At 36.8% G+C, this 23,479-nt stretch overlaps 1 protein-coding gene and 1 long non-coding RNA gene across 7 annotated transcripts; one reads left to right on the top strand and one right to left on the bottom strand.

Moving 5' to 3' along the window:
* Positions 1-7,425: 7,425 nt before the first annotated feature.
* Positions 7,426-20,494, top strand: LOC148725368 (uncharacterized). The gene is made up of 3 exons (XR_015990628.1): positions 7,426-7,577; positions 19,526-19,640; positions 20,188-20,494. It is a non-coding gene; the product is annotated as an uncharacterized LOC148725368 (long non-coding RNA).
* Positions 8,676-22,991, bottom strand: LOC148725367 (uncharacterized). Of its 6 annotated transcripts, XM_088730326.1 has the most exons (20): positions 22,577-22,991; positions 21,460-21,786; positions 20,490-20,641; positions 19,514-19,933; positions 19,268-19,351; positions 18,763-18,798; positions 18,418-18,474; positions 17,711-17,829; positions 17,249-17,331; positions 16,304-16,386; positions 15,774-15,860; positions 15,140-15,227; positions 14,762-14,837; positions 14,216-14,362; positions 13,959-14,084; positions 13,508-13,543; positions 12,992-13,055; positions 12,469-12,515; positions 11,055-11,097; positions 8,676-10,608 (listed from the first exon to the last, which is right to left on the bottom strand). In XM_088730326.1, exons 2-20 carry the CDS (start codon positions 21,708-21,710, stop codon positions 10,364-10,366), a joined length of 2,244 nt encoding a protein of 747 aa, XP_088586452.1. In that variant the 5' UTR covers positions 21,711-21,786; positions 22,577-22,991; the 3' UTR covers positions 8,676-10,363. The 6 variants fall into 6 exon arrangements, with proteins under 6 accessions (XP_088586452.1, XP_088586451.1, XP_088586453.1 ...); XM_088730325.1 differs by lacking the exon at positions 22,577-22,991 and having other exon boundaries at positions 21,460-22,189; XM_088730327.1 differs by lacking the exon at positions 22,577-22,991 and having other exon boundaries at positions 8,676-10,605; positions 21,460-22,189.
* Positions 22,992-23,479: the final 488 nt, after the last annotated feature.

Raw genomic sequence — 23,479 nt, 5'->3', positions numbered from 1 at the left:
CAGTATTCAATGCAAACAACCTGCACGCGGGATAAAGTGCTTTGGTACTTAACCTACCTATCCAAGTCAACAGCGGCAAGTCCAGCAAAATTTTCCTTGACCAGCTCTTTTATCTTTGCACTCGAATAGTTGCCTCCAATTTTAATGTCTTTCACTCTGCCCTCGCGATTCAGCAGTACCCACGGATTTCCACGCGGTGTACACTTCGCCTTTCCCTTCAGCCATACGAACACTTTGCTCGTTGACTTTCCTATCGGCTGAGGTGACCCGCAATCGCTTCCAGAGCTGGAATCGCCTGAATCTCCCATGTTCGAATATCCTTGGTCAATTCAGTCAAGTGATTTATTGATGAAATCCAAACGAACAGGCCCTTTTTTGTTCTGCCTTAAAAGCACGAGTCCGGCACGTGAATAAGAAAACCGAAACCAATCAACTTCATTGTTGGGGGGGCCCAGTGGAGTAATATACCAAAAGACTATTTCCGCTATCACACATCACTTTTGTGTAAAGTGAAGGTTTTGAGCCTTCCCGAACCTCTCAAGAAGTGGCGTTAGTTAGGGGTTTAAGTCTATTCGCACAGCTCTTTATTCCTTACATTTCGATTACGCAAAAGAAGAAAAAACCGCTGGCAGTGGTTTGGAAAACGAAGAAGGTGGGAGGTGGAAAAATCAACCAGCCATCGCTCAATAAAATGAATAAGAAAGCTGATACCAATCAACTTCATTGTCGGAAGGGAGGGGGGCCCCAGTGGGACTTTATACTAAAAAACTATTTCCGCTATCACATCACTATTGTATATAGTTAGGGTTATGAGCGATAAAAATACTCGAAACTTTTCCAAACCACTCTAGAAGTTGCGTTAGTTAGGGGTTGAAGTGTGTTCACGGAGTGCGCAACAAAAAGAAACCGCAGGGGTTTGGGAAAAGAAGACAGTTGGGACATGGGCGTCCAAAGTAGTAAAGCTTACGTCTAGAGGAGAAATGTATTATTATTTCATGGAAACGTCACCCGTTGTGTGACCCGGTGTTAAGTTATTCGAGGAACCGTTGAGAATTTGAATGCGTTATAAGGAATGGGGAACGAAATATGGTCGATTTACAGCACTAAGTATTCCGAAATACGAACATGTTAAACATAAGAATGACAAAACTTGGTCACTCCTAGTATGTCCGACGTGGTTTTTGGTGATTTCTGCAGTTTTTGCCTTGCTTTGTAAAGTCGTTTTAAAACAGGTAGAACAGTGATAGCATAGCCATCGATCTTCCCACCCCTTGAGTAGTACTCAAAGTGCTGATAAAATACCAGGCTAAGGACCAGTCAATGAGACAGGCGTTATAAAAAAATATGAAAATTAAAAAATTAATCACATACTCGCGATTCAGGAGCTAGCCTGCTATAACAACAAATTTCAAGGAGTTTGAGTTTGGTGATTATAATTTATTAGGTAGAATAATTTTCTGAAAGTAGTCTCTGAGGCATTTGTATATTCCCCGATCCTTCAAATTCTCGAGCCTCCCGATAACTTTACCGAAAGTGGTTTCTTTACCCCAAGACGAACTGCACCGAATTCTTTGTCCGATTTTTTCGCAGCCTTTGATGACTTTGATTGATTTAACTTGCTCTTATGTTTATTAGAAGTTTAAGAAATCGGAATTCCACTGTACTCTTTATCGCCTTGTTCCTGGCCTCAAAAACTAAATTAACCTAAATTACGTAGTTACTATATTGCGAGGCTAAAACAGGCAAAAAATTACCAATCACATTATCTAGACCTCGCCATTGCCTCCACATCCTATCATCAAGGTACGACTGAAGGTCATCACGTGCTATGCCACGCCGTGCCGTAATTGCAGCCTTCAAATTGGCCCACGCGGATTCTGCTTCTTGGGTGTGTACCCCTGCCAGAGAAAACCTAATTTTGAAAACAATTGTTTAAGTTAAAAAGGCACTGGGGACACAATACTAAAACAATGAATTGAAAAAGAATTGTCTCTATAATCGTAGGTCTGCAAACACAACAAGTAATAATAAAGCTTTTAATTAAAATATGCTGCTTTGAAAAGATAACAATTACAATAGGCGCATTAGCGGCAAGCTTTTAAATCAAAAAGAAAGGATTCTGCTATTGCTTAGAGACTCGAGCAAAAAAAAGATGCTGATAATATGAGGTCAGTCTTCAGTTTTCCTAAAGAAACGGGGTCCTCAAAATGAAGAGGGAAATGGGAGACTAAAATGGCACTGTAGTGACAAGATGCTAAAACAATGAATTGAAACAAGACATGTCTTTATTAACTTAGGTCTCCAAACACACAGAGTAATAACAACAAAGCTTTTAATTAATTAACAATGAAAAAATAAATATTTCAAAAGGCACTTTAGCGGCAAACAGAATTGAAAGTATGCCGCCAAAGTGCGAATTGATAAAGGGTTCTGGAAGAGCCTTAGGACTCAAAGCCCCAAAAAAAGAAATGATGCTAAAACAAAGATTGGTTTATTGAAAAATACTGTCTTCCAAAATAAAAGCTACAAAGGCCCTTTAGAGGCAAAATCAATAAATTGAAAAAGGAGTCTGAAAGAGCCTTAATTAAGACTCAAGGAAAAAGAACTCAAGTGAGAAAGCACACCAGGTGATAGTAACAAAGGCTTTGTGTATTAAAAAATACTGTTTTCCAACACAAATTTATCTTGCAAAAGGCACTTTAGCGGCACGCTGCAAGATCAATAAATTGAAAAGGATTTTGCTACAGCCTAAATACTCAAGGGAAAAGAACAGAAGTGTGGAAACACACAAGTTGATAGTAACAAAGGCTTTTTGTTTTAAAAACTACTGTTTTCAAAAGCAAATCTTACAAAAGGAACTTAGCGACACGCTGCAAAATCAATAACTCGGAAAAGGATGCTGCTATAACCTAAGGAAGTTTGCAGATCGACCTATTTCAAAGATTTGTTTATTTAAAATTACTGTCTTCTTTAGTGGCAAAATCAATAAATTGAAAAAGGATTCTGCCAGAGCCTGAAGACTCAAGGAAAAAGAACTTAAGTGAGAAAACACGATGGGTCATAGTAACAAAGGCTTTGTGCATTCAAAATACTGTTTTCCAACAAAAATTAATCATACAAAAGGCACTTTAGTGGCACGCTGCAAGATCAATACATTGAAACTGAAGGATTCTGCTAGAGCCTAAAGACTCAAGGAAAAGGAACTCAAGTGAGAAAAAACAATAGGTGATAGTGACAAAAACTTTGTGTATAAAATACTGTTTTGCGAAACAAATCTTACAAAAGGCAATTTAGCGGCATGCTGCAAGATCAATAAATTGAAAAAGGATTCTTCTAGAGCCTTAATACTCAAGAGACGAGAACACAAGTGTGAAAACACAATAGTTGATACATACCTACATACATACATAGATAATTTATTTGGTAACGCAGGTTGGTTACTGGCAGCATTAAGCTGATGTGGACCTGCGACAAATCTAGCTTCTATTTAAGTAAAGTAATTACAAAAAAAAGTAGAAAAATCCTAGCATAAATTAAAATGTGAGTAGTGATTCAAACTGGTTTATAATCCTAGCATAAATTTCAATAGAGGTAGTAAGATAAAATTCCTAAAAATATTTACAATTTACCACATCCTTGTTGCCAACTAGAGCAGTTTGATTAAAAGATATCTTTTCAATAATTGTTGAAAGAGAACGGAGTTTGTTCTTAAATCTCTTATTATCCTCTACGTTCTTAACTGAACGAGGCAAAGAATTCCACGCTATTGCAGACCTACGTCTAAAAGACAGTCTTCCAACATTAGAGTTTGGTAGCTCCAGAGTTAGTTTTAAATTGTCCCTCATATTTCGTATATTTGGACTTTTCCTAATAATTGTTACAACCTGCTCAGGATTGATCCCATAAAAAGCTTTGTGTGTCAGAGAAAGGAGCCTCATCTTATAGAAATAACTTATGGATTTCTAAGAAGACGGTATCACTGATTGGGAATTAGTACCTTCGTGTTGTTTGAAGATAACCTTGGCAGCCCTCAGGTGAATTTTCTCTAAAACACCTAACTTTGCTTACCCCATACAAAAAATTCCATAAGTGATGCTTGGTAAAATTCCCTTAAAATATGTGGACTCCAAGATATGAGAGAGAGGGCTTTTGAACCTGCGCAGTTGCTTTACCTTCTTGACCATAGATATTGATAGATCATTGATGTGGGGTCCAAGCTTAACTTCTTGTAAATCATAAACCCAAGATAGTATGACTCGTTGACAAAGTTAATGGCATGACCAACCAGTTTGACTGGTCTTAAAGGACCAATGAAAGCATTACGGGTAAGAAGCATAACCTCAGTTTTATCGGGACGAATTGTTAAACGTTCCTGCTACACCACTTAGCTATATCAGTTAAATAAGTTTGGATCTTAAGGCTGACATCATAAATGGAATTGCCTATACAATATAGAGTTGTGTCATCAGTACACATTTCCATCTTTCCACAACTAGGCACTTCAGGCAGATCATCGACGTAAATACTAAAAAGCCTGGGGCCAAGTATTGTCCCTGGGGTACGCCAAACTTGACGGTCACTTCATTAGATCTTTGCCCCTTAACCTCAACAAACTGTTTTCTCTCAGATAAGTAATTTTCAATCAGATTGTTTTGGTTCCCTGATATTCTACAGGCTTGGAGTTTGAGGGCCATTGTGTCATGACAAATGTAATCAAATGCCTTTTTAAAGTCTATAAACAGTACCCCCACAGTTTTGTTTTTATCCAGTTCGTGTCTCCAAACTTCAGTCAGGTGCAGCATTAGGAGTTCTGTTGACCTGCCAGTTTTAAAAATCCACTGGCTTTTGTTGGACTTGTTAAAATGGCAGTCAATGGAATCTCCTGTTATGCCCTCGTACACTTTGCTAGGAATAAACAATAGAGAAATAGGCCTAAAGTCACCTCTTTTAGAGCTATGTAACTTTTTGGGTACAGCTTTCCCTTTACTCAGCTTCCATCGAGGAGGGTAAATTGGGGATTTTAAACTTACTTCCATCACATAAGACAGGCCAACTGCTACAGCATCTCCTTCAAGTTTGAGTCCCCTTGAGGTAATGTTGTAAGGGCCACATTCTTTTCCAGGCTTAACTCTTTTATCGATAACCCTTTTAATCTTGTGGACATTAAGTTGTACTGGCTCAATAGTAGGTGTAATTTGGTAAATGTGCTGATGTTCATTACCACTGGTATCTGTTAGAATATCATTTGCAAGCCTCTCACCAACTTTAGAGAAGAAGTCATTGAAACTGTCAGCCTTGTGTTTAAAATTTATTGTAATAATTCCATCCTCATTTTTAATTGCGCTCACATTGCCTTTTGATTTGCCTTGCATTTCACCGGCGTACCAACCTCCAAAAGTCCCCTGAGCTCTTTGCACTTTAAAATTTAAGTTTCCAATATTCAGCTTCAGCTTCTCTCGTGATCTTAGTTACAAGATTACGTTTTTTGCTATACCGTTTCCATGCATCTGTATCACTTGGGTTCCTTTGAACTTTTCTTAAGAAGACATATCTCCTATTCATCTCCTTGATGATATTGCTATTCATCCACCTCAGTCCATTGGTGCGAACCTTTACTTTACAGGATTTTAAACGCTCATTCATTATGTATTTATACAAATACTCACAGGCCCAAGCAACATAATCCACATCATCAAAAGTTCCACAAATACTCCAGGGTGATGTATCGAGGTCCTGTCTGAGATGGTCAGAGTTAAGGCTCTTAAAATAAGTCACTTATTTAATCACAGGACTTGACTTTTGTCTTCGCATATTCACCAAAGCATATTCAAGATGGAGATCAGAAATCCCTGGGTCATGACCGCTTGCAAGTTTCACCTTGGATTTGTTGGATGTAAAGATCAGGTCTATGGTTGTGTTTGAAGATTCCGTAATCCTACTCGGTTCTTCAATCACATTCTCTAAACCAAACTGTGTAGCCACTTTTAACAAGCGCTTCCCCATACTTGTTTTGATATTGGAGTCAAAGTCATCCATGATCATAATGTTAAATATTCTCAACCAAAGATCGTCCAAGATTGCTTGGAGCTTGTAGAAGAACTTACCGTGGGTTGGAGGACTGTAGAAGGTTCTTGTAGAAGGCACTTTAGCGACACGCGATCGGAAAAGGATGCTGCTATAACCTAAAGATTTAGGAGAAAAGAAAACAGATCTTCAAACACATTACGTTATACTAACAAATGCTATTAAAGCTAAACCCCAACGTTGTTTTTAATCTTTGCCACGAAAGAAATAATAATAATGATAGCATGAAATAGAGCTTCACGACTTCTTTTAGTTGTTAAACTATAAAATGAAACGTACTGTGTTAATGATAAACGAAGGAAAGAAAGATGAACGAAAACTGAAAGAAAGCTGAATCACTCAAATATACCTAAACTGTGGAAAAAAGAAAAAAAAAAGGCGAAGTGTTAGTGACCACCCAAAAATCCAGTTTCGATGCCGGGCTATTTCTCGTTCGCATTCTTTTCGCTTTTTTTTTTTTTTAAAAAAAAGATGGAATGTCTACGAAAGGCAGACTATAATTTTTTCTTTAACTGATAAGAACTCTCATTGATCTTGTTATTTTCTTGTTTTTTTCTTTCTTGTCTTTTTCGTATGGCGCGAACCACATAATCTCTGGAATTTTAGGAAATTTGCAGTTCGACCAGAATATGGTGTTTCATTCTTTTTCTCTTTCTTACTCTCCTTCTTTCTTTCTCCCTTTTTTCTTTATTTCTTTCCTCGAAAACTTCCCGAGTTCAAAAATTAAACTCGACAATTTTTCCAGAACATGACCGCTCTCGCTCGCCCCAGGCTCCCTCCCAAATCGAGGCACGATTGGAAAATCGAGGCTCGATTGGAAAATCGAGGCTCGATTGGAAAATCGAGGCTCGATTGGAAAATCGAGGCTCGATTGGAAAATCGAGGCTCGATTGCAAAATCGAGGCACGATTGCAAAATCGAGGCTAGATTGCAAAATCGAGGCTCGATTGGATAATCGAGGCTCGTATGTCGAAGCTTGGCAAAACGAGGAATCGTGGTCGTTTTTGATCAGGTGCTTTTGGGCTCGTTTCCCGGAAACCGTGAATGATCCCAAGCTTTTGGGCTCGTTTCCCGGAAACCGTGAATGATCCCAAAGGATCATTCACGGTTTCCGGGAAACGAGCCCAAAAGCACCTGATCAAAAACGACCACGATTCCTCGTTTTGCCAAGCTTCGACATACGAGCCTCGATTATCCAATCGAGCCTCGATTTTGCAATCGTGCCTCGATTTTGCAATCGTGCCTCGATTTTCCAATCGAGCCTCGATTTTCCAATCGAGCCTCGATTTTCCAATCGTGCCTCGATTTTCCAATCGAGCCTCGATTTTCTAATCGAGGCTCAATACGGGAGGGAGCCTGGGGTGAGCGAGAGTGGTCATGTTCTAGCAAACTTGTCGTCGCGAACTCAGGACTTTTTTGAAATTTTAAAAAGAACGCGAGAGGGAGAAAGAATATTTTTACGCTGCTAAAGAGATGGAGGAAATGGTCCTAAGGTAAGCATTGGTTTCTTCTGGTACATTGTTTTACCGGAGGGTGTTTGTTCCTACTTGCTGCTTCATAGTTTTCGGTTACGTAAGCTCGATAGATTTTCGCGTTCCTATTTTAATTGGTCATTTTTAGCCTAAAAAGGAACATAACTCTTAGGAAATTTTAAAATGGTTTGGACAAAAAAGACTGAGTAGAGGATGAGTAAAACTAACATTCCGGCACCAGAATTCAAGACAGTCACGCGTATGCATAGCTACCAGCTGACATTCATATTAGTGGGAATGGAAAAAAACAAAAGCAAAATTTTCTCATCTTGCAAACAAATGGTAAGAAGAATAATGTTAACTATACTTATGTCCATTTTCCAAGACCATAATAGCTCAGCAGCATTTCATGGAACATGTGAAAGTGTGGTGGGATACTATAATTTTTTTGAAGCTAAATTTGTTATCCAATTTTGTGTTTCACTCATTCTATTCAGATAATTTTGTGAAACACAATCATACTGTGATATTTTTTATAGCAGAGGAATCTATTTTAAATCAAAATTGACTAAATGTTCACAAATGAATGAACGTTGGAGGTTTTTAAAGAAACTGTGGTGCTGTGTCAGTGGGGGTAGATTAATTAAGATGAAATTGTAAACTGGCCACCCTGAAGATTCAAAAAGCTGACGTTTTGAGCATTAACCCTTTGTCAGAGTTAAGGGCCAATACTTGAAACTTCAGCTTTTTGACTCTCTACAGTACAGTGGCTAATTTATAATTTCAACTTAGTTGATATAACCAAATTAAATGTTGACTAGTAAGATTAACACGGACTTGACAATTAAGTTAAAAGAAATTAATTCTTATGAATTAATTTGATAGTTCAGAACAAATAAGATTCCTAAAATGTTAAATATTAACTTTGTAATAGATCCACCAAACTAATCAACTGTAAAAGCTATGACACAACTGCAACAGTTCACTTTTAACAAAATAATCAAGTGCTTGTTGAGCTGACCTTAATTTTCATATAGCCTGACCTAGCGCACTTTATTGACTGAAAAAAAAAACCTTAATCCTTATCTGCGATCATGACTAAAAAAAAAAAGCAAGACATTTTTGATATTAGTAACTGAATTGAATATTTTAATACCTATTAATTTAATAAATACAAGTTGATTTTACCATAGTAAATAATAAACTTAACATCAAATCTGCCATGTTTGTTGTTTAAGTTGAACCTGCTCTACATGAAATAAAATATCAAAATATCCACGGGTAAATTAAAATAAAGGTGTGACTAACTAGGGACATTTTTTTGGTTTGCATGCTTATGGATCATCTTCAAAATATGAATGAGTTTTAACTTCTTGCCACAATTTTTTATATATACATATATATGTATGTACTGTATAATGTAATTTTAACTTTGCCTACTCTTCAGTGCAAGGCAAGAATTAAGCCAAGGGGTCCCTACTCTAGATATTAAATCACTGTGCTCTCACCCAAGGAAGCCAATTTCACACCTTTCAGTAAAGTAAACATGGTTGTGGTTAAGGTTTATAGTTTCATAGAAGCCTAAATTTTTGCACTCTTTTAGAAGTCTTCTATATTGCATGTGCAACATCAACTATTAAATTCAAATCATAACTAGTTCCAGTATTCGATCTAGTTCATGTTTTTGTTTCATTTATTTGGAATATTCTATTCTGACACTAAATGAAATGGTTGTGGACTCTTACTGATGTAAAAACAGACTAAAAAACAAAGAAACAAACAAAAAGCAAGTTACCTCATACAGGTATATATTAAGTACTTCCAAAGCAGCTGGCAATAATTAAAGAAAACCAAAAAAAAAAAAAAATGTGCTTACTATCCTTAGATGAGGGCACAATATTAAGATGACTAGCATTTCAGATTACGTGGGTATGAGTACAATTTTAGTATGAGCCTACTTAGACATTTTGCATATGTTGATTTACTGATCGTTTGATGCTTCATTTGTTGTCTTTGTTCTTGTGTTTATGTTTTGTTATGAAACAAGGACAAAAGCTTAGTGTTTTTCAAGCAAAAGAGAATGGCAGTTGAACCCGGAAACATGATTTGAAGTTCAATCAGTTACTTGGGGTCAGAAAGCATGAAATGAAAAATATATTTTGCTGTTTTTTGACATCGTATATTCAAGATTGGTCTGTAATTTTTTAAAATAAGGATTCCACTTTATGATGAATTGTTTACCACAATAAACAACTAAAACCTTGAAAAGCATAAAGACTCTGACATACTGGTGATGGTTTGAATGATGTCAGTTCTTGGAAGTTTGAAGATCATAGTTTGACCCAGACCATTTGTTTTTCAAATGACCCAATATAAAATGTCATGCAATACATATGACCCACTTTGACTAAATTCTAAACTGAACACTTTTAGTTCCTTATAACACCAACCATATTTACATTAGGAACTGAAGTTTTGGGCTCTACACTTGTTGTTTATCATCAAAACAAAGAACATTTTTAACTTGTTGCTTTATAGCAGCCTCTATTGAACAAATTTTGAAGGACTCTAGCCAGCCTCTACCATTTTTGATGACCATGAAAATATGTGAAATATATGGGAAAGTGAAATTTTATTGCATTGTCCCAAGTTGTGTTTCTGGAAGTCTTTTAAATTACCCTAAGCAGTTTGATTGTGCATTTTTATATTTGGATCTGCTCTACATGAAATAAAATATGAAAACATCCACAGGTAAACAGAAACAAAGGTGTGGCTGACAAGGGTCCTTTTAAAGTCTTTTTAAACTTTTAACATTCTGGGTGATTTTCCACCATTGGCTTTTTTCTTTTTGAGGTTGTTCTCCTGTCCTTCTTTTTCCTTTTCCTTTCATGTTTAACATGTTCGTTCCCCTCTTCATCTTTATGTTCCCTCTTTTTCTCTTCTTCTGTGTGCTCCCTCACTTCGTCTTCTTTCTTTTGCTCCTTTTTCTCTTCTACTTTCTTCTCCTCCTTGTTGATGTCTACACAACTTTCCACTATTTCTTGTCCTTCTTCTGGGGAAAAAGTTATAATTTTAGACATTGTAGGCTGACCAGTAATTTTCTTTTTCTTGCTGTTGACTCACAATCATATATTTCTCTGATAATTATATTGTCCCAGTTTGGAGGGAAATGCTTTATAGATTGCCAGGTTAAGTAGGGGCCTTAGTTAAAAGGGTCAGTAGGAAATTTCCATAATCCATGGTCTCCAGGTCAAGAATATACATTTCCATGTTCTTTCAATATCTTCTAATAGAGTCTAATCATTTTGTTCAACCTTCTGATTAAATTCTTTTGTAGCTCTAATGACATCCTTATGCCATGTTATCCTCTAAAATGCAGTAGGATGCCAGTGGATCAACTATCATCAGAGATGGCCACTTTTACCAACATTAAAATCAGTATCCTTACTGGTTGGTAAAATACTGGTTATTTTACTTATTAGATAATATGCTTCTCACCTGCTTGTGCAAAAATAATTCCAGATGTACCTGGTAGTGGTTCCTGAAACAAGATAAAAGTAAAGGGAAGTATGCCATCCACAAGAGTCACGTGTAACTTACTTTTAACAACAAGGGACAATGGCAAAAACCAAGATGCCACTGCCTCAATCTCTTACTTTCCTTTATAACCATGACTATTATAACGTAGATATAGTATTATAAAATGAAATAGTCACTAATGAAATGTACATGAACTAATCTAATTACATGACCTCATATTTCAATGGCAAATTAAAATAGGGCATTCAATACCTTTACTAAACACACTTGGAAAATGATGTTACTAACATGATCTCTATTTACTTAGTTATTTAGGTTGATAAGTTGTTTACATTATAGCATGACCCTTATTTAAAACTATAGTGATAATAGATACTGTCAGTTGTTCCACCTTGCTGTTGTTAATATTATTTGGTCAGGTGTTGATGTTAGTGTTATGCAGGAGGAAGCCATGACAGTTCATTTTGTTGAGTTGTATGTATATTGACATATCTTAAATTATTTTGGTTAAAATGAGAACTAGATCACATGAAGATCATTAAGTAAGTCTGCACAAAATAATGCTTCTCGCAAAGAACCTTGTCCCAAGGGACCCGTCAGTCTGCCCCAAGTGTTGCGGCTCACGAAGAACCTCGTCCCAAGGGACCTTTAAGTCTGCCCCAAGTGTCGCGGCTCACGAAGAACCTCGTCCCAAGGGAACTTTCAGTCTGCCCCAAGTGTCGCGGCTCACGGAGAACCTCGTCCCAAGGGACCAGTCAGTCTGCCCCAAGTGTCGCGGCTCACGAAGAACCTCGTCCCAAGGGACGTTTCAGTCTGCCCCAAGTGTGGCGGCTCACGAAGAACCTCGTCCCAAGGGACCCGTCAGTCTGCCCCAAGTGTCGCGGCTCACGAAGAACCTCGTCCCAAGGGACCTTTCAGTCTGCCCCAAGTGTCGCGGCTCACGAAGAACCTCGTCCCAAGGGACCCGTCAGTCTGCCCCAAGTGTCGCGGCTCACGAAGAACCTCGTCCCAAGGGACCTTTCAGTCTGCCCCAAGTGTCGCGGCTCACGAAGAACCTCGTCCCAAGGGACCTGTCAGTCTGCCCCAAGTGTCGCGGCTCACGAAGAACCTCGTCCCAAGGGACCTTTCAGTCTGCCCCAAGTGTCGCGGCTCACGAAGAACCTTGTCCCAAGGGACCCGTCAGTCTGCCTAAGTGTCACGGCCCACAAAGAACCTCGTCCCAAGGGACATGCGAGTTTTTTAAGTTTAAGTCAACTTTTTTTGGTCAATGATCTATGGAACATACAATGCAATATGTTATGGTAGGGTTTTCATAATGTAGCATACTACCAATAATTTTACGTGACATTTTAATGTGCACTACTTCCCTTACCTCATTTGTTTTGCTTGTGTTCGAATCTTCATCTGTCAGGAGGAGAACTAGTCTCAGTATGTAAAAATACACAATTTAATATACCTATATTTTACTATAATTGCTCAAGCAATACAGGTGATGATGATTTATCCAGTAAATTACAGAATTGTATGGCGACTCTCATTGTTTATCAGGTAACAAATATGAAATTAATAAGCCCTCAACACATAACTTAACATATGACCAGTGTTGATTTTTGGCATTAAGGCAATTTCTTCTGAAATTTTTTAAAGAAAGATGTTATCTCTGTTTTTAGGAACATCATGTAGTCCTAATGTTTGTCCTTATTTTCTGCTTATTATCACTGAGCAAGGCAGATTACCTGTAATTTTCTTGTTGGGTTGCATTACCTTTGCTAAGACTGGGTCTGCTTTTCATGCATGTTCAGTATCATTTGAAGGTACTTCATTTTTATTCTTTACATTGTTTTTTTCATTTTTTGGTAATTACTAGTTTAATACATAATATTTGTATTCCTCACCTAGTATTGTGGATGAAGGGTCACCCTCCAACTGCAAATCGGGAATATTTCCTTGGAATGTCACCTGCAGGCAAAATGAGGAAAGCCATCATGTGACCCAGAATTAGCATTTCTTATTTCCTTACCATTAACAATTTCAAAATTTATGCTTAACTCTATGAATAAAACTCAGGTCATAACCCAAACTTTCAACCTGGGTATACAAAATGAATAGTCAAAAAAGATGATTTTGTCTTTTAATAATAATCAAACTGAAAAATTAGGCTGTGTGGAGAAAGAAACGGTTTATACTAAAGACTGGCTATGGTGATAAGAGCTTTCCAGTTTACTTCTTCAATAATACACATTCTTTTTTTCTGTTTTGATCACTTGTGCCATTTTGCTTCATGTCACACACTCATAGGCAGATAATTTGCAGCAAATTGACCAGTCCGAGCATACACTTTACTTAATATGTGGTGTTGTATCATACATTCAAAGATAAGTTGTTACTATGTGTATTCACTTTTTTCTAACCTCTGATCCCAGAAGGGATTTAATCTCTGCCTCATCCTGGATTAAAAAAAAAAAACAAGTTAACAGAATCAAAGATAAGGTTTAATACATAAATTCCACAGTATTTACCAGGGTAGCTGTTTGAACACTTTACAACTGTGACTTTCAAACCTCATGCAGGCACATTGGTGAATATGCAAGCAAAAATCCCCTCAAAATTCATACTTGTATTATGTATCTCATAATGATTAATTTTGTGTGCTAAGAAATACCAGGAGATAGCATATCATTTGCCATATTTTTTCCACCACCTCTAAAAATCAGGATTAAAAGGGTATTTTGAACAAATTTGAATTCACCAAAGGCATTCCATTTGCCTTCTTGAAATAACACAAGTATATTTTAGACTCCAACTCCAGATTTCTAGTACTGTAGTTGTTATTTGTTTTATGCAATATTATTATTTACTTACTCTCTCATGAATATGAAGCACCTCTGGTCTCTCCAAGAGGTCTCCATGTTTTACCACTTCCCTACCTCTTTGGATAGAGAAGTGTAATGGGAGAGCATTGTTGGAGCCTGCCCAGTCATATACTTCCTATATCATTTAAACAGGAAAAAGGTTAGATTTCTTTTTATAAAAAGCTATCTGCCAATCACTGTATGTCTACATAATTTTACCAAAGTGCTATTTACAGTTTAATAATTTGTATCATTGTTTATATGTACCTGGAAGAAGGCACCTTTGATGAACTGGCGCTCTTCCTTGCCGTTTGAGTGGCGGAGGATGATTTTCACTTTCTCTTTTTTTTCTTCCCGACTGACATCTGTAACTCTGGCTTGTCGGGCTTTCCTTATCTTGCTTGATTCTTTAATCTTACAGAATAAATACATGACAACCTCAGTAATATTTCATTGATAATGTAGAAAAAAGATCTTGAAATTTCTGCTGCTAAGTCTTAAAAGAGAAAGTGGTAATTATAGCATTTTTTTGGTAACAAGTATTATTTATGTTGAATCACTTCATTTCACTCATTTCCTTTCCTGTTTAGGGATATGTCTCTGAAACTTGGGCCATACTTTGATGGCTGGTGCTTGTTTTGGCTCCTGAAGTCTTAAAGGAAGCCTTCTAAAAATAATCCTCATTTCATTGCCTGACTTTCTCCTAATGTGTTCTTTATTTTAGTTTGTTTGCAACAGGTAATCATGCCATGATTGACATAATTGATATTGGCATTATTTGTGCAATATAAGTATTTGGGAAAAGCTATTTACCTTGTCATGCTCTATTTCCTTTTGCAATGCACTCTCCTGCTCCCTCTTAAGTGAACGATCCTGCTCTAACCTCTCCCTATTGGAAACAATGAATAACTTATGGTGAATCTCACCAGCATTCACTTTGATTTGCTGCATCTGTCTGGATAATCAAAACATATTAACCACATAATTTGCATACTAGGTTTTTTTAATGTTTGTTAATTGTGAAAAAGACATTGTTTGACACAGCTTAGTATCTGATGTATGAATAACACATCAGACTTGAGCTATATGAGTTTATGAAAATTTTCTGTAAGATCATAAGGTTGTCAATGGGTAACAAGCTGGAAATAATTATTTCTACCTTTATCTTATCGAATATTAAAGACCTCTTACCATTCCCTTGTGAATGCATCCACAGCATCTGCTGCCCTTTTTACTGCACCCACCACATCTTCCTTTGTTGCTAATTTTAGGTTGTCTCCTTGTTATAAGAATCCAAAATAAAACAATTTTGTTTCCAGCCATCTTTAAGTCAAATCAGATCAATATTAACCTATGATGTTCAATTTTTAAAAAGGGGCCAAAAAGACATATTAAAACAATTTACCAAAAATTGGCAAGATTTATGCATGTCAAACTGGTATGTAGGTAGTATACTGGTGCCTGATGATGGCTTGGGATATTGTACATGACTGCAAGTCAACCTTAAAATTAAAGAGTACATTATCTTTAAATTAATATAAGACTTAAGGTAAGGGAAGCGCTTTTAAAGCAATGGGAGTTTTTCCTCAAACTTCCTAGTGTTTATTGTTTGTTTTGACTTGTGCCCACACATAGTGATGACATTAAAATTGAATGAATACAGACTGACTTGCAGGCATGGGATCCTTTTCAAACATTCCAAACTGAATGTTATTTGCCAAGAAAAGCTTATTACTATTATCAATACAAAATTCCCTTCATTAACATTTACCAACCTTTTCAACAAATTGTATTTTGAGGCTATTTATATTCTTAAAATGCTCACCACAAAAACGCTCTATGAGGATAGGCTGAGAAGTTGTGGGTGCCATTATGAGTAAATCGGACCCTGCACTTCCAAATTTTCTTTTCACTGTCATAAAAAATAACATAAAATGGTAAGAAGAGTTTGAGAACATTGACAATTATGGGCATTATTGCATCTATTATTGGTGCGTAGAGGTTGTTATGGGGCACTAAATATAGCATAAGGAAACACAACATAGACTAGAAGATAACAGGATATTTTGATATGCTCAGTACTACAGAAAGTAAAACACCCTATTATAAGTACATCCTGGAAGGGAACAGGAGATGTCAACATCCCTTAATAATGAAGAAACATATCTATGCACACACTCTTTACAGTACACAATATCAGTACTTCAGATGTATCCATTTTTAAATATTAGTAAAGTGTGAGAATTACATTACAATCTTGATGTTTAGCCATTAAGACTTAGGAAACTTTTTTAACTTTGACCTTTTTGTCTCGTATCTTAGTAAACATCCAAAACACGGATAGTAATTCAATACCTTCTCTCCCAGATCTGGATTTTTCTTTAGTTATCCAAAAGTATAAGTTTCCATGATTGACTCCATGTAGAATATTCAGAATCCTGATGATTTAAGAGAGAGATAAACATATTTGATTACGAATTAAAATTATTTACTACTTAATGTGAAATATAGCATGCATGCATCATACAGTGGATATTAAAAATCTTGAATACCCTTTGTGATGTTTGTGAGTGATGTTTAAGCGTGATGTTTGTATTTCAAATTATAATGTAATTTACGTGTGATGTGCGATCCTCGCAGTAGATAGCGCTATTTATGCAATAGCGAAAATCAGACCTGAAAAAAATCAGGCCTGTACGGGACTCGAACCACTGACCTCTGCGATACTAGTGCAGCGCTCTACCAATTGAGCTAACAAGCCAACTGGGAGCAGGCTGTTAAGTTGATTCGTAATAAACCCGTGAAAGTGATAAATGAGATGCAATGAATATATAAAGTTCATATATTTTTGAACTGCAGTATTAGATACGTGTGATGTGCGATCCTCGCAGTAGCGCTATCTACTGCGAGGATCGCACATCACACGTATCTAATACCGCAGTTCAAAAATATATGAACTTTATATATTCATTGCATCTTATAATGTAATTTATGTTTGAAAACACAGAAACCAGTCAGTTGGAGTAACCTTCTATGTACAAAAAAATTGTCATGTGGGTACACATTGCACCAGGTAAGCATGGTCACTTTTGATGTCTCCATGTGTTTTTAAGTTATATACACAGAAAAGTTTAAAGGCACGGTTCATGCATATGTCTCTCAATAAGAAAAATTAACTGTTATGAACTATGATATTAACCTATTTATTTTGTCACTGTGACTTAGTGTAATCGGAAGCTGTTTCTGCAGAGTGCAGCCTGCTTTTAGAGATAAAAATAACCTTTTATTAACTATTGATACCTTATCACATCAGGTATGTTGTCACCTTCTTGTAGGATCACTGTAACCATGCTTCTCTGGTCAGACCTGGCCTGGTGACACATCTAGATACACAAATTTATAAATTAAAGTAGAGTTAGATTTAATGTTATTTCTTTTGGTGTTATGATGCAACACAGTGCATTGTTGCAATGCATGCATTAGGACTATATGTCACCTAGAGAAATTAAAGTTGACAGACAGTAACTGTAGTATACTTTTCCAAATGGGTCTGTTCCTCAGCAAGTGAAATTGACATATGACAAATGTGGCTTCACAAAAGTTTACAGGCTATTTTTATTTCAAATGTGACTGCTAATATATTTTACTTCTCATTAACTCAACACATTGACACCTAGGCATGCTAACTGTATTTATTTACAACAGTTTCCTTGAAAATTGCAAGCCATCCGGGCAAACATAACATCGCTATTTAACACAAACCTCCTCATATGTTAAGTTCAAAAAGATTGGTAGGAGAATATCCTCATGGGCTGATGCCACCTCCATCAGCACTTGTTCACAGTAAAGCACATCCCATGCTCTGTCCACACTCCATTGCACTACAAAATTATTATATTGTGGTCTACAAATAGTAGTGGTATTCAATCAAACTGTCATCCTTTAAGGACATCTGTGTCAAAATCTTCTAAGGGTTGGGTTTTTTCCAAACTCTTCTTCCATTTTCCTTCTTGAAATAACAAGTATATTTTAGACTCCAATTCCAGATTTCTAGCACTTTTGTTATTTGTTTTATGCAATATTATTATTTACAAATAGTAACGGTGTTCAATTGAACTGTCACCATTAAGGACCTGTGCCAAAATCTTCTAAGGGTTGTTGTTTTTTTTTTGTTTTGTTTCCATTCCCCAACTCTTGCTGTAGTTTGAAATATGAATCAGACAACTACATAGGGTATAAGCAAGGTTAAGCTTTCTATTTTAGGTTCAAATGCTACTTTTGGCATGAATATTGTTTTGTATCTGGTGGAAATTTATCTAATGTCATCATCCAGGGAGAGCCCTGCATGTAATTGCATTAAATTATTGACAATAATTCCAACATACCTTGATTATTCAGATCCAGAACTCCTAAGGAACTCATAAATTATTGAAAATATTATTGAATTATTGACAATATTTCCAACATACCTCGAGTATTCAGATCCAGAACTCCTAAGGAACTCATATCCTCTTCTACAACCCCAGCTTAAATGTAATGGCACAAAATTGAATGAATTTCAAGAACATTACTTATTGTGCATTACTTCATGCTACAAAACTGCACGAGTCAGTCAGTCTATCTGTCTATATCACACTGTACTCTACTCTACTATAATACTGAAGATTATCCTATTCTTCATCAACAGGAGACCCAATTGTTCATCTCTCTTATTTTTCAATTAAATTACTGAGTAAATAAAATTATGTTCAAGCTAATCCCACTTTGGCTTTTTTAAGTGTATCTGTTTTTTAATCCATTTTATAGAAACATACCTGTTTCCCACTGTTCTGTGCCAGTTAAATGACATGCTATAATAAATGTAGAAAAATATATGGTGTAAAAATTTCCTCCTTTTTGATTTAATTTCTTGATCAGTCTCACATAAATATTGTTGATTTACATCATACCTAATGTGTAAATCTGACTTGGCTTACTTTGTTAGGGCACTTTCTCAGTGTTAAGACTTAAAACACTGGCTTTTAATAGTGCTCTGTAAATTTGCCTTATAAATGGTATTACATGATACAATTTGAAATCATCTATGTAAACTATCTGCAGTTTTAAACTTGATTTCTAGTGTAATGTGCATGCTTTTTTCAGAAAATATCCTTACCCACCCTGGAGATAACTATTAGATATTCCAATCAGGATTGGGTTTTTGGTCTGCAATAGCCAAAGATCATGATTTTTTTTTTTTGGGGGGGGGGGGAGGGGTCATAGAGGAAAAATAAAAAAACCAGCATTTTGATGCTCTTTAATCATTCACCATGGTATTACCTGAGTCAACATTTACTGGGTTACTAGCTAAATAGCTCCTGTCGAGGTCACTGGTAGCCATGTCATCAAAAGCAGAAACACCATCTGTTCAAAAAAAAAAAAACACAACACAGTTTTGAATTGTGTCACATCATAATCATATACAGGCAGATGGGTCACCTGCTTCCAGTCAAGATGCAAATGGAAGATTGAATAAAAAACAGTAACTAAGTTTATAACTAGTGTGCAAATCAATCAAACACTTACATTCACTTGTAGGCAATGTCAAGTCCACTTGATTAACAACACCACTTGCCACCCTTGCTTCATCACTGGAAGTCCCTGGCTGGATGACTGAGTTTGTCACACTTGTTTGAGATGAGCTGGGATTTGGGTGAGTGGTTGATTGTTGAGAAAGCGAGGAAGGGTTGGAATTGAGCAGAGCAGAGGAAAGGGAGGTTTGGGATTGGTTTGTGGAGGGTGGGTTAGAATTAGGCTGAGCTAGGAAAATGGAGGGCTGGAATTGGTTGGTGGATGGTGGGTCTGAATTGGGCTGCTCAGGGTGATGGGAGGGATGGGATTGGTTTGTGGAGGGTGGGTTGGAATTGGGCTGAACAGAGGGAAGGGAAGGATGGTTGGGATTGGTAACTCCTGGTGTTGGTATGGACTCAGGGTTAGGGTTAGATCCTGAGATGAGAAATAAAACAAAGACTTTAAATCAGCCATTTGAATTACCATTAAAATAGTGGAAAGATGCGAGAATTACTAGTTTTTTATTGATAAATCTATGACAAACAAATATTGAAAATTTTTAAGAGGCAAAGATCCTTATTGCCAGTCGGCCAATCAATGGTAATGAATTTATTTCTCAGCAGATTAATTGGGTTATGTTGTTGCTTTTGTCTTTCAAAGACCACTGGTGATTTTCTTTTTAATTGCAGCGAAAATGTATTTCCACTTCAAGGAGGCTGTTATTTCCAGAACGCTGTTATTGCAATTCTAACAGGCATTTGTGGGTACTGCAGCCATATATTTTACTCCACTACAGTTATATTCATGTCAACATGCAAATTTGCTAAAGACCAGCCTTTGCAGCACAGTTATCTTGTGGCTTTGCCAAAATTGGCTTTTACTATCTTTACGTATGGGTCACATGACACAGATGTGTATGCACTCAATGCGATCTTTTGGTGCTGACTGCAATGACACAAACCCTTGATTGATTATTAAAGTTTACACTAACCTCCATTTCTCGGGTGTTGCAAAACCATGTATATGCGCCTGGAATTGGAACTCCCCTTGCCATAAATTCTAAATATTTCCTTGGCGTCTGGTATGCCTCTGTAAACTTTTTCCATTTTGCTCCCATGGCTCGTAGACTTGTATAGACGAATTCTATGGAAAGGAAAGTTCAACATCGACACTACGTACAGTTTACAGTGGCTATATGAAATAACATTTGAATTCACTAAATAGTAAATAAAGTATGGGGCAAATCTAAATAGAGATGATCAATGATAAGTTTCTAGACTTGTTTGGCATGTAATATTCCAGTCCATATTCCCCTCTACTCCTTTACCCACTCCCCCCGCCTCAATGATTAGCCTCCTGTCAATCTGGAAATTCTAGTTGAGATTCCTGCTTTCCTTAATTAAATAATTTTACCAATTGCCTGTTTTCACTGTGTAACCATTGCACAGGTAAAGTCAAGAATAGAAGAGATAAAAAAAGTTAAATATCGAAACAGTCTCGGTAAGATTGAGATCTGTGCGTAGTTTAGAGCGATAAGTATTCTGATCAAACTGAAAATCCGTTTAAATGTAAGTCTTCGAGTAACGACTGATGATTCCTTTCTTTTTTAATTTTGATGACGTTGCGTGAAATGACTCTAAATGGGGTGGATCAGGCTAAATTTCGGCCCAACCTTACACGTGTTATAAAAGGTGCTGTTTTTATATATTACGTGCACATTTAACTCCATTGCAGGCCTTACATTCGTAGCAAGTTCACTGCTCATACTTTGGTTTTAATGAATGATCCGAAGCAAATAGCTAAAGGATAAGTGGTAAATTTTGAATCCTTTGTCGCGTGGCTAAAATTTGAATTGTTTTGCTCTACCTGGGTTTTACGTGACCACACACTTCTGAGTTTACATTCAGTATTCAATGCAAACAACCTGCATGCGGGATAAAGTGCTTTGGTACTTAACCTACCTATCCAAGTCAACAGCCGCAAGTCCAGCAAAATTTTCCTTGACCAGCTCTTTTATCTTTGCACTCGAATAGTTGCCTCCAATTTTAATGTCTTTCACTCTACCCTCGCGATTCAGCAGTACCCACGGATTTCCACGCGGTGTACACTTCGCCTTTCCCTTCAGCCATACGAACACTTTACTCGTTGACTTTGCTATCGGCTGAGGTGACCCGCAATCGCTTCCAGAGCTGGAATCGCCTGAATCTCCCATGTTCGAATATCCTTGGTCAATTCAGTCAAGTGATTTATTGATGAAATCCAAACGAACAGGCCCTTTTTTGTTCTGCCTTAAAAGCACGAGTCCGGCACGTGAATAAGAAAACCGAAACCAATCAACTTCATTGTTGGGGGGGCCCAGTGGAGTAATATACCAAAAGACTATTTCCGCTATCACACATCACTTTTGTGTAAAGTAAAGGTTTTGAGCGTTCCCGAACCACTCAAGAAGTGGCGTTAGTTAGGGGTTTAAGTCTATTCGCACAGCTCTTTATTCCTTAATTTTCGATTACGCAAAAGAAGAAAAAACCGCTGGCAGTGGTTTGGAAAAGGAAGAAGGTGGGAGGTGGAAAAATCAACCAGCCATCGCTCAATAAAATGATTAAGAAAGCTGATACCAATCAACTTCATTGTCGGAAGGGAGTCAATGAGACAGGCGTTACAAAAAAAAATGAAAATTAAAAAATTAATCACACACTCGCGATTCACGAGCTAGCCTGCTATCACAACAAATTTCAAGGAGTTTGAGTTTGGTGATTATAATTTATTAGGTAGTATAATTTTCTGAAAGTAGTTTCTGAGGCATTTGTATATTCCCCGATCCTTCAAATTCTCGAGCCTCCCGATAACTTTACCGAAAGTGGTTTCTTTACCCCAAGACGAACTGCACTGAATTCTTTGTCCGATTTTTTCGCAGCCTTTGATGACTTTGATTGATTTAACTTGCTCTTATGTTTATTAGAAGTTTAAGAAATCGGAATTCCACTGTACTCTTTATCGCCTTGTTCCTGGCCTCAAAAACTAAATTAACCTAAATTACGTAGTTACTGTATTGCGAGGCTAAAACAGGCAAAAAATTACCAATCACATTATCTAGACCTCGCCATTGCCTCCACATCCTATCATCAAGGTACGACTGAAGGTCATCACGTGCTATGCCACGCCGTGCCTTAATTGGAGCCTTCAAATTGGCCCGCGCGGATTCTGCTTCTTGGGTGTGTACCCCTGCCAGAGAAAACCTAATTTTGAAAACAATTGTTTAAGTTAAAAAGGCACTGGCGACACAATACTAAAACGATGAATTGAAAAAGAATTGTCTTTATAATCGTAGATCTGCAAACACAACAAGTAATAATAAAGCTTTTAATTAAAATATGCTGCTTTGAAAAGATAACAATTACAATAGGCGCTTTAGCGGCAAGCTTTTAAATAAAAAAGAAAGGATTCTGCTAGTGCTTAGAGACTCGAGCAAAAAAAAGATGCTGATAATATAAGGTCAGTCTTCAGTTTTCCTAAAGAAACGGAGTCCTCAAACTGAAGAGGGAAATGGGAGACTAAAATGGCACTGTAGTGACAAGATGCTAAAAAAATGAATTGAAACAGACATGTCTTTATTAACATAAGTCTCCAAACACACAAAGTAATAACAACAAAGCTTTTAATTAATTAACAATGAAAAGATAAATATTACAAAAGGCACTTTAGCGGCAAACAGAATTGAAAGTATGCCGCCAAAGTGCGAATTGATAAAGGGTTCTGGAAGAGCCTTAGGACTCAAGCCCCAAAAAAAGAAATGATGCTAAAACAAAGATTCGTTTATTTGAAAAATACTGTCTTCCAAAATAAAAGCTACAAAAGGCCCTTTAGAGGCAAAATCAATAAATTGAAAAAGGAGTCTGAAAGAGCCTTAATTAAGACTCAAGGAAAAAGAACTCAAGTGAGAAAGCACACTAGGTGATAGTAACAAAGGCTTTGTGTATTAAA

This window comes from Stylophora pistillata, chromosome 8, assembly GCF_964205215.1.
Source record: "Stylophora pistillata chromosome 8, jaStyPist1.2, whole genome shotgun sequence".
Lineage (NCBI taxonomy): Eukaryota > Metazoa > Cnidaria > Anthozoa > Scleractinia > Pocilloporidae > Stylophora > Stylophora pistillata.
Note: the sequence above shows the minus strand (reverse complement) of the source record. Positions and strands in the feature narration are given on the sequence as shown.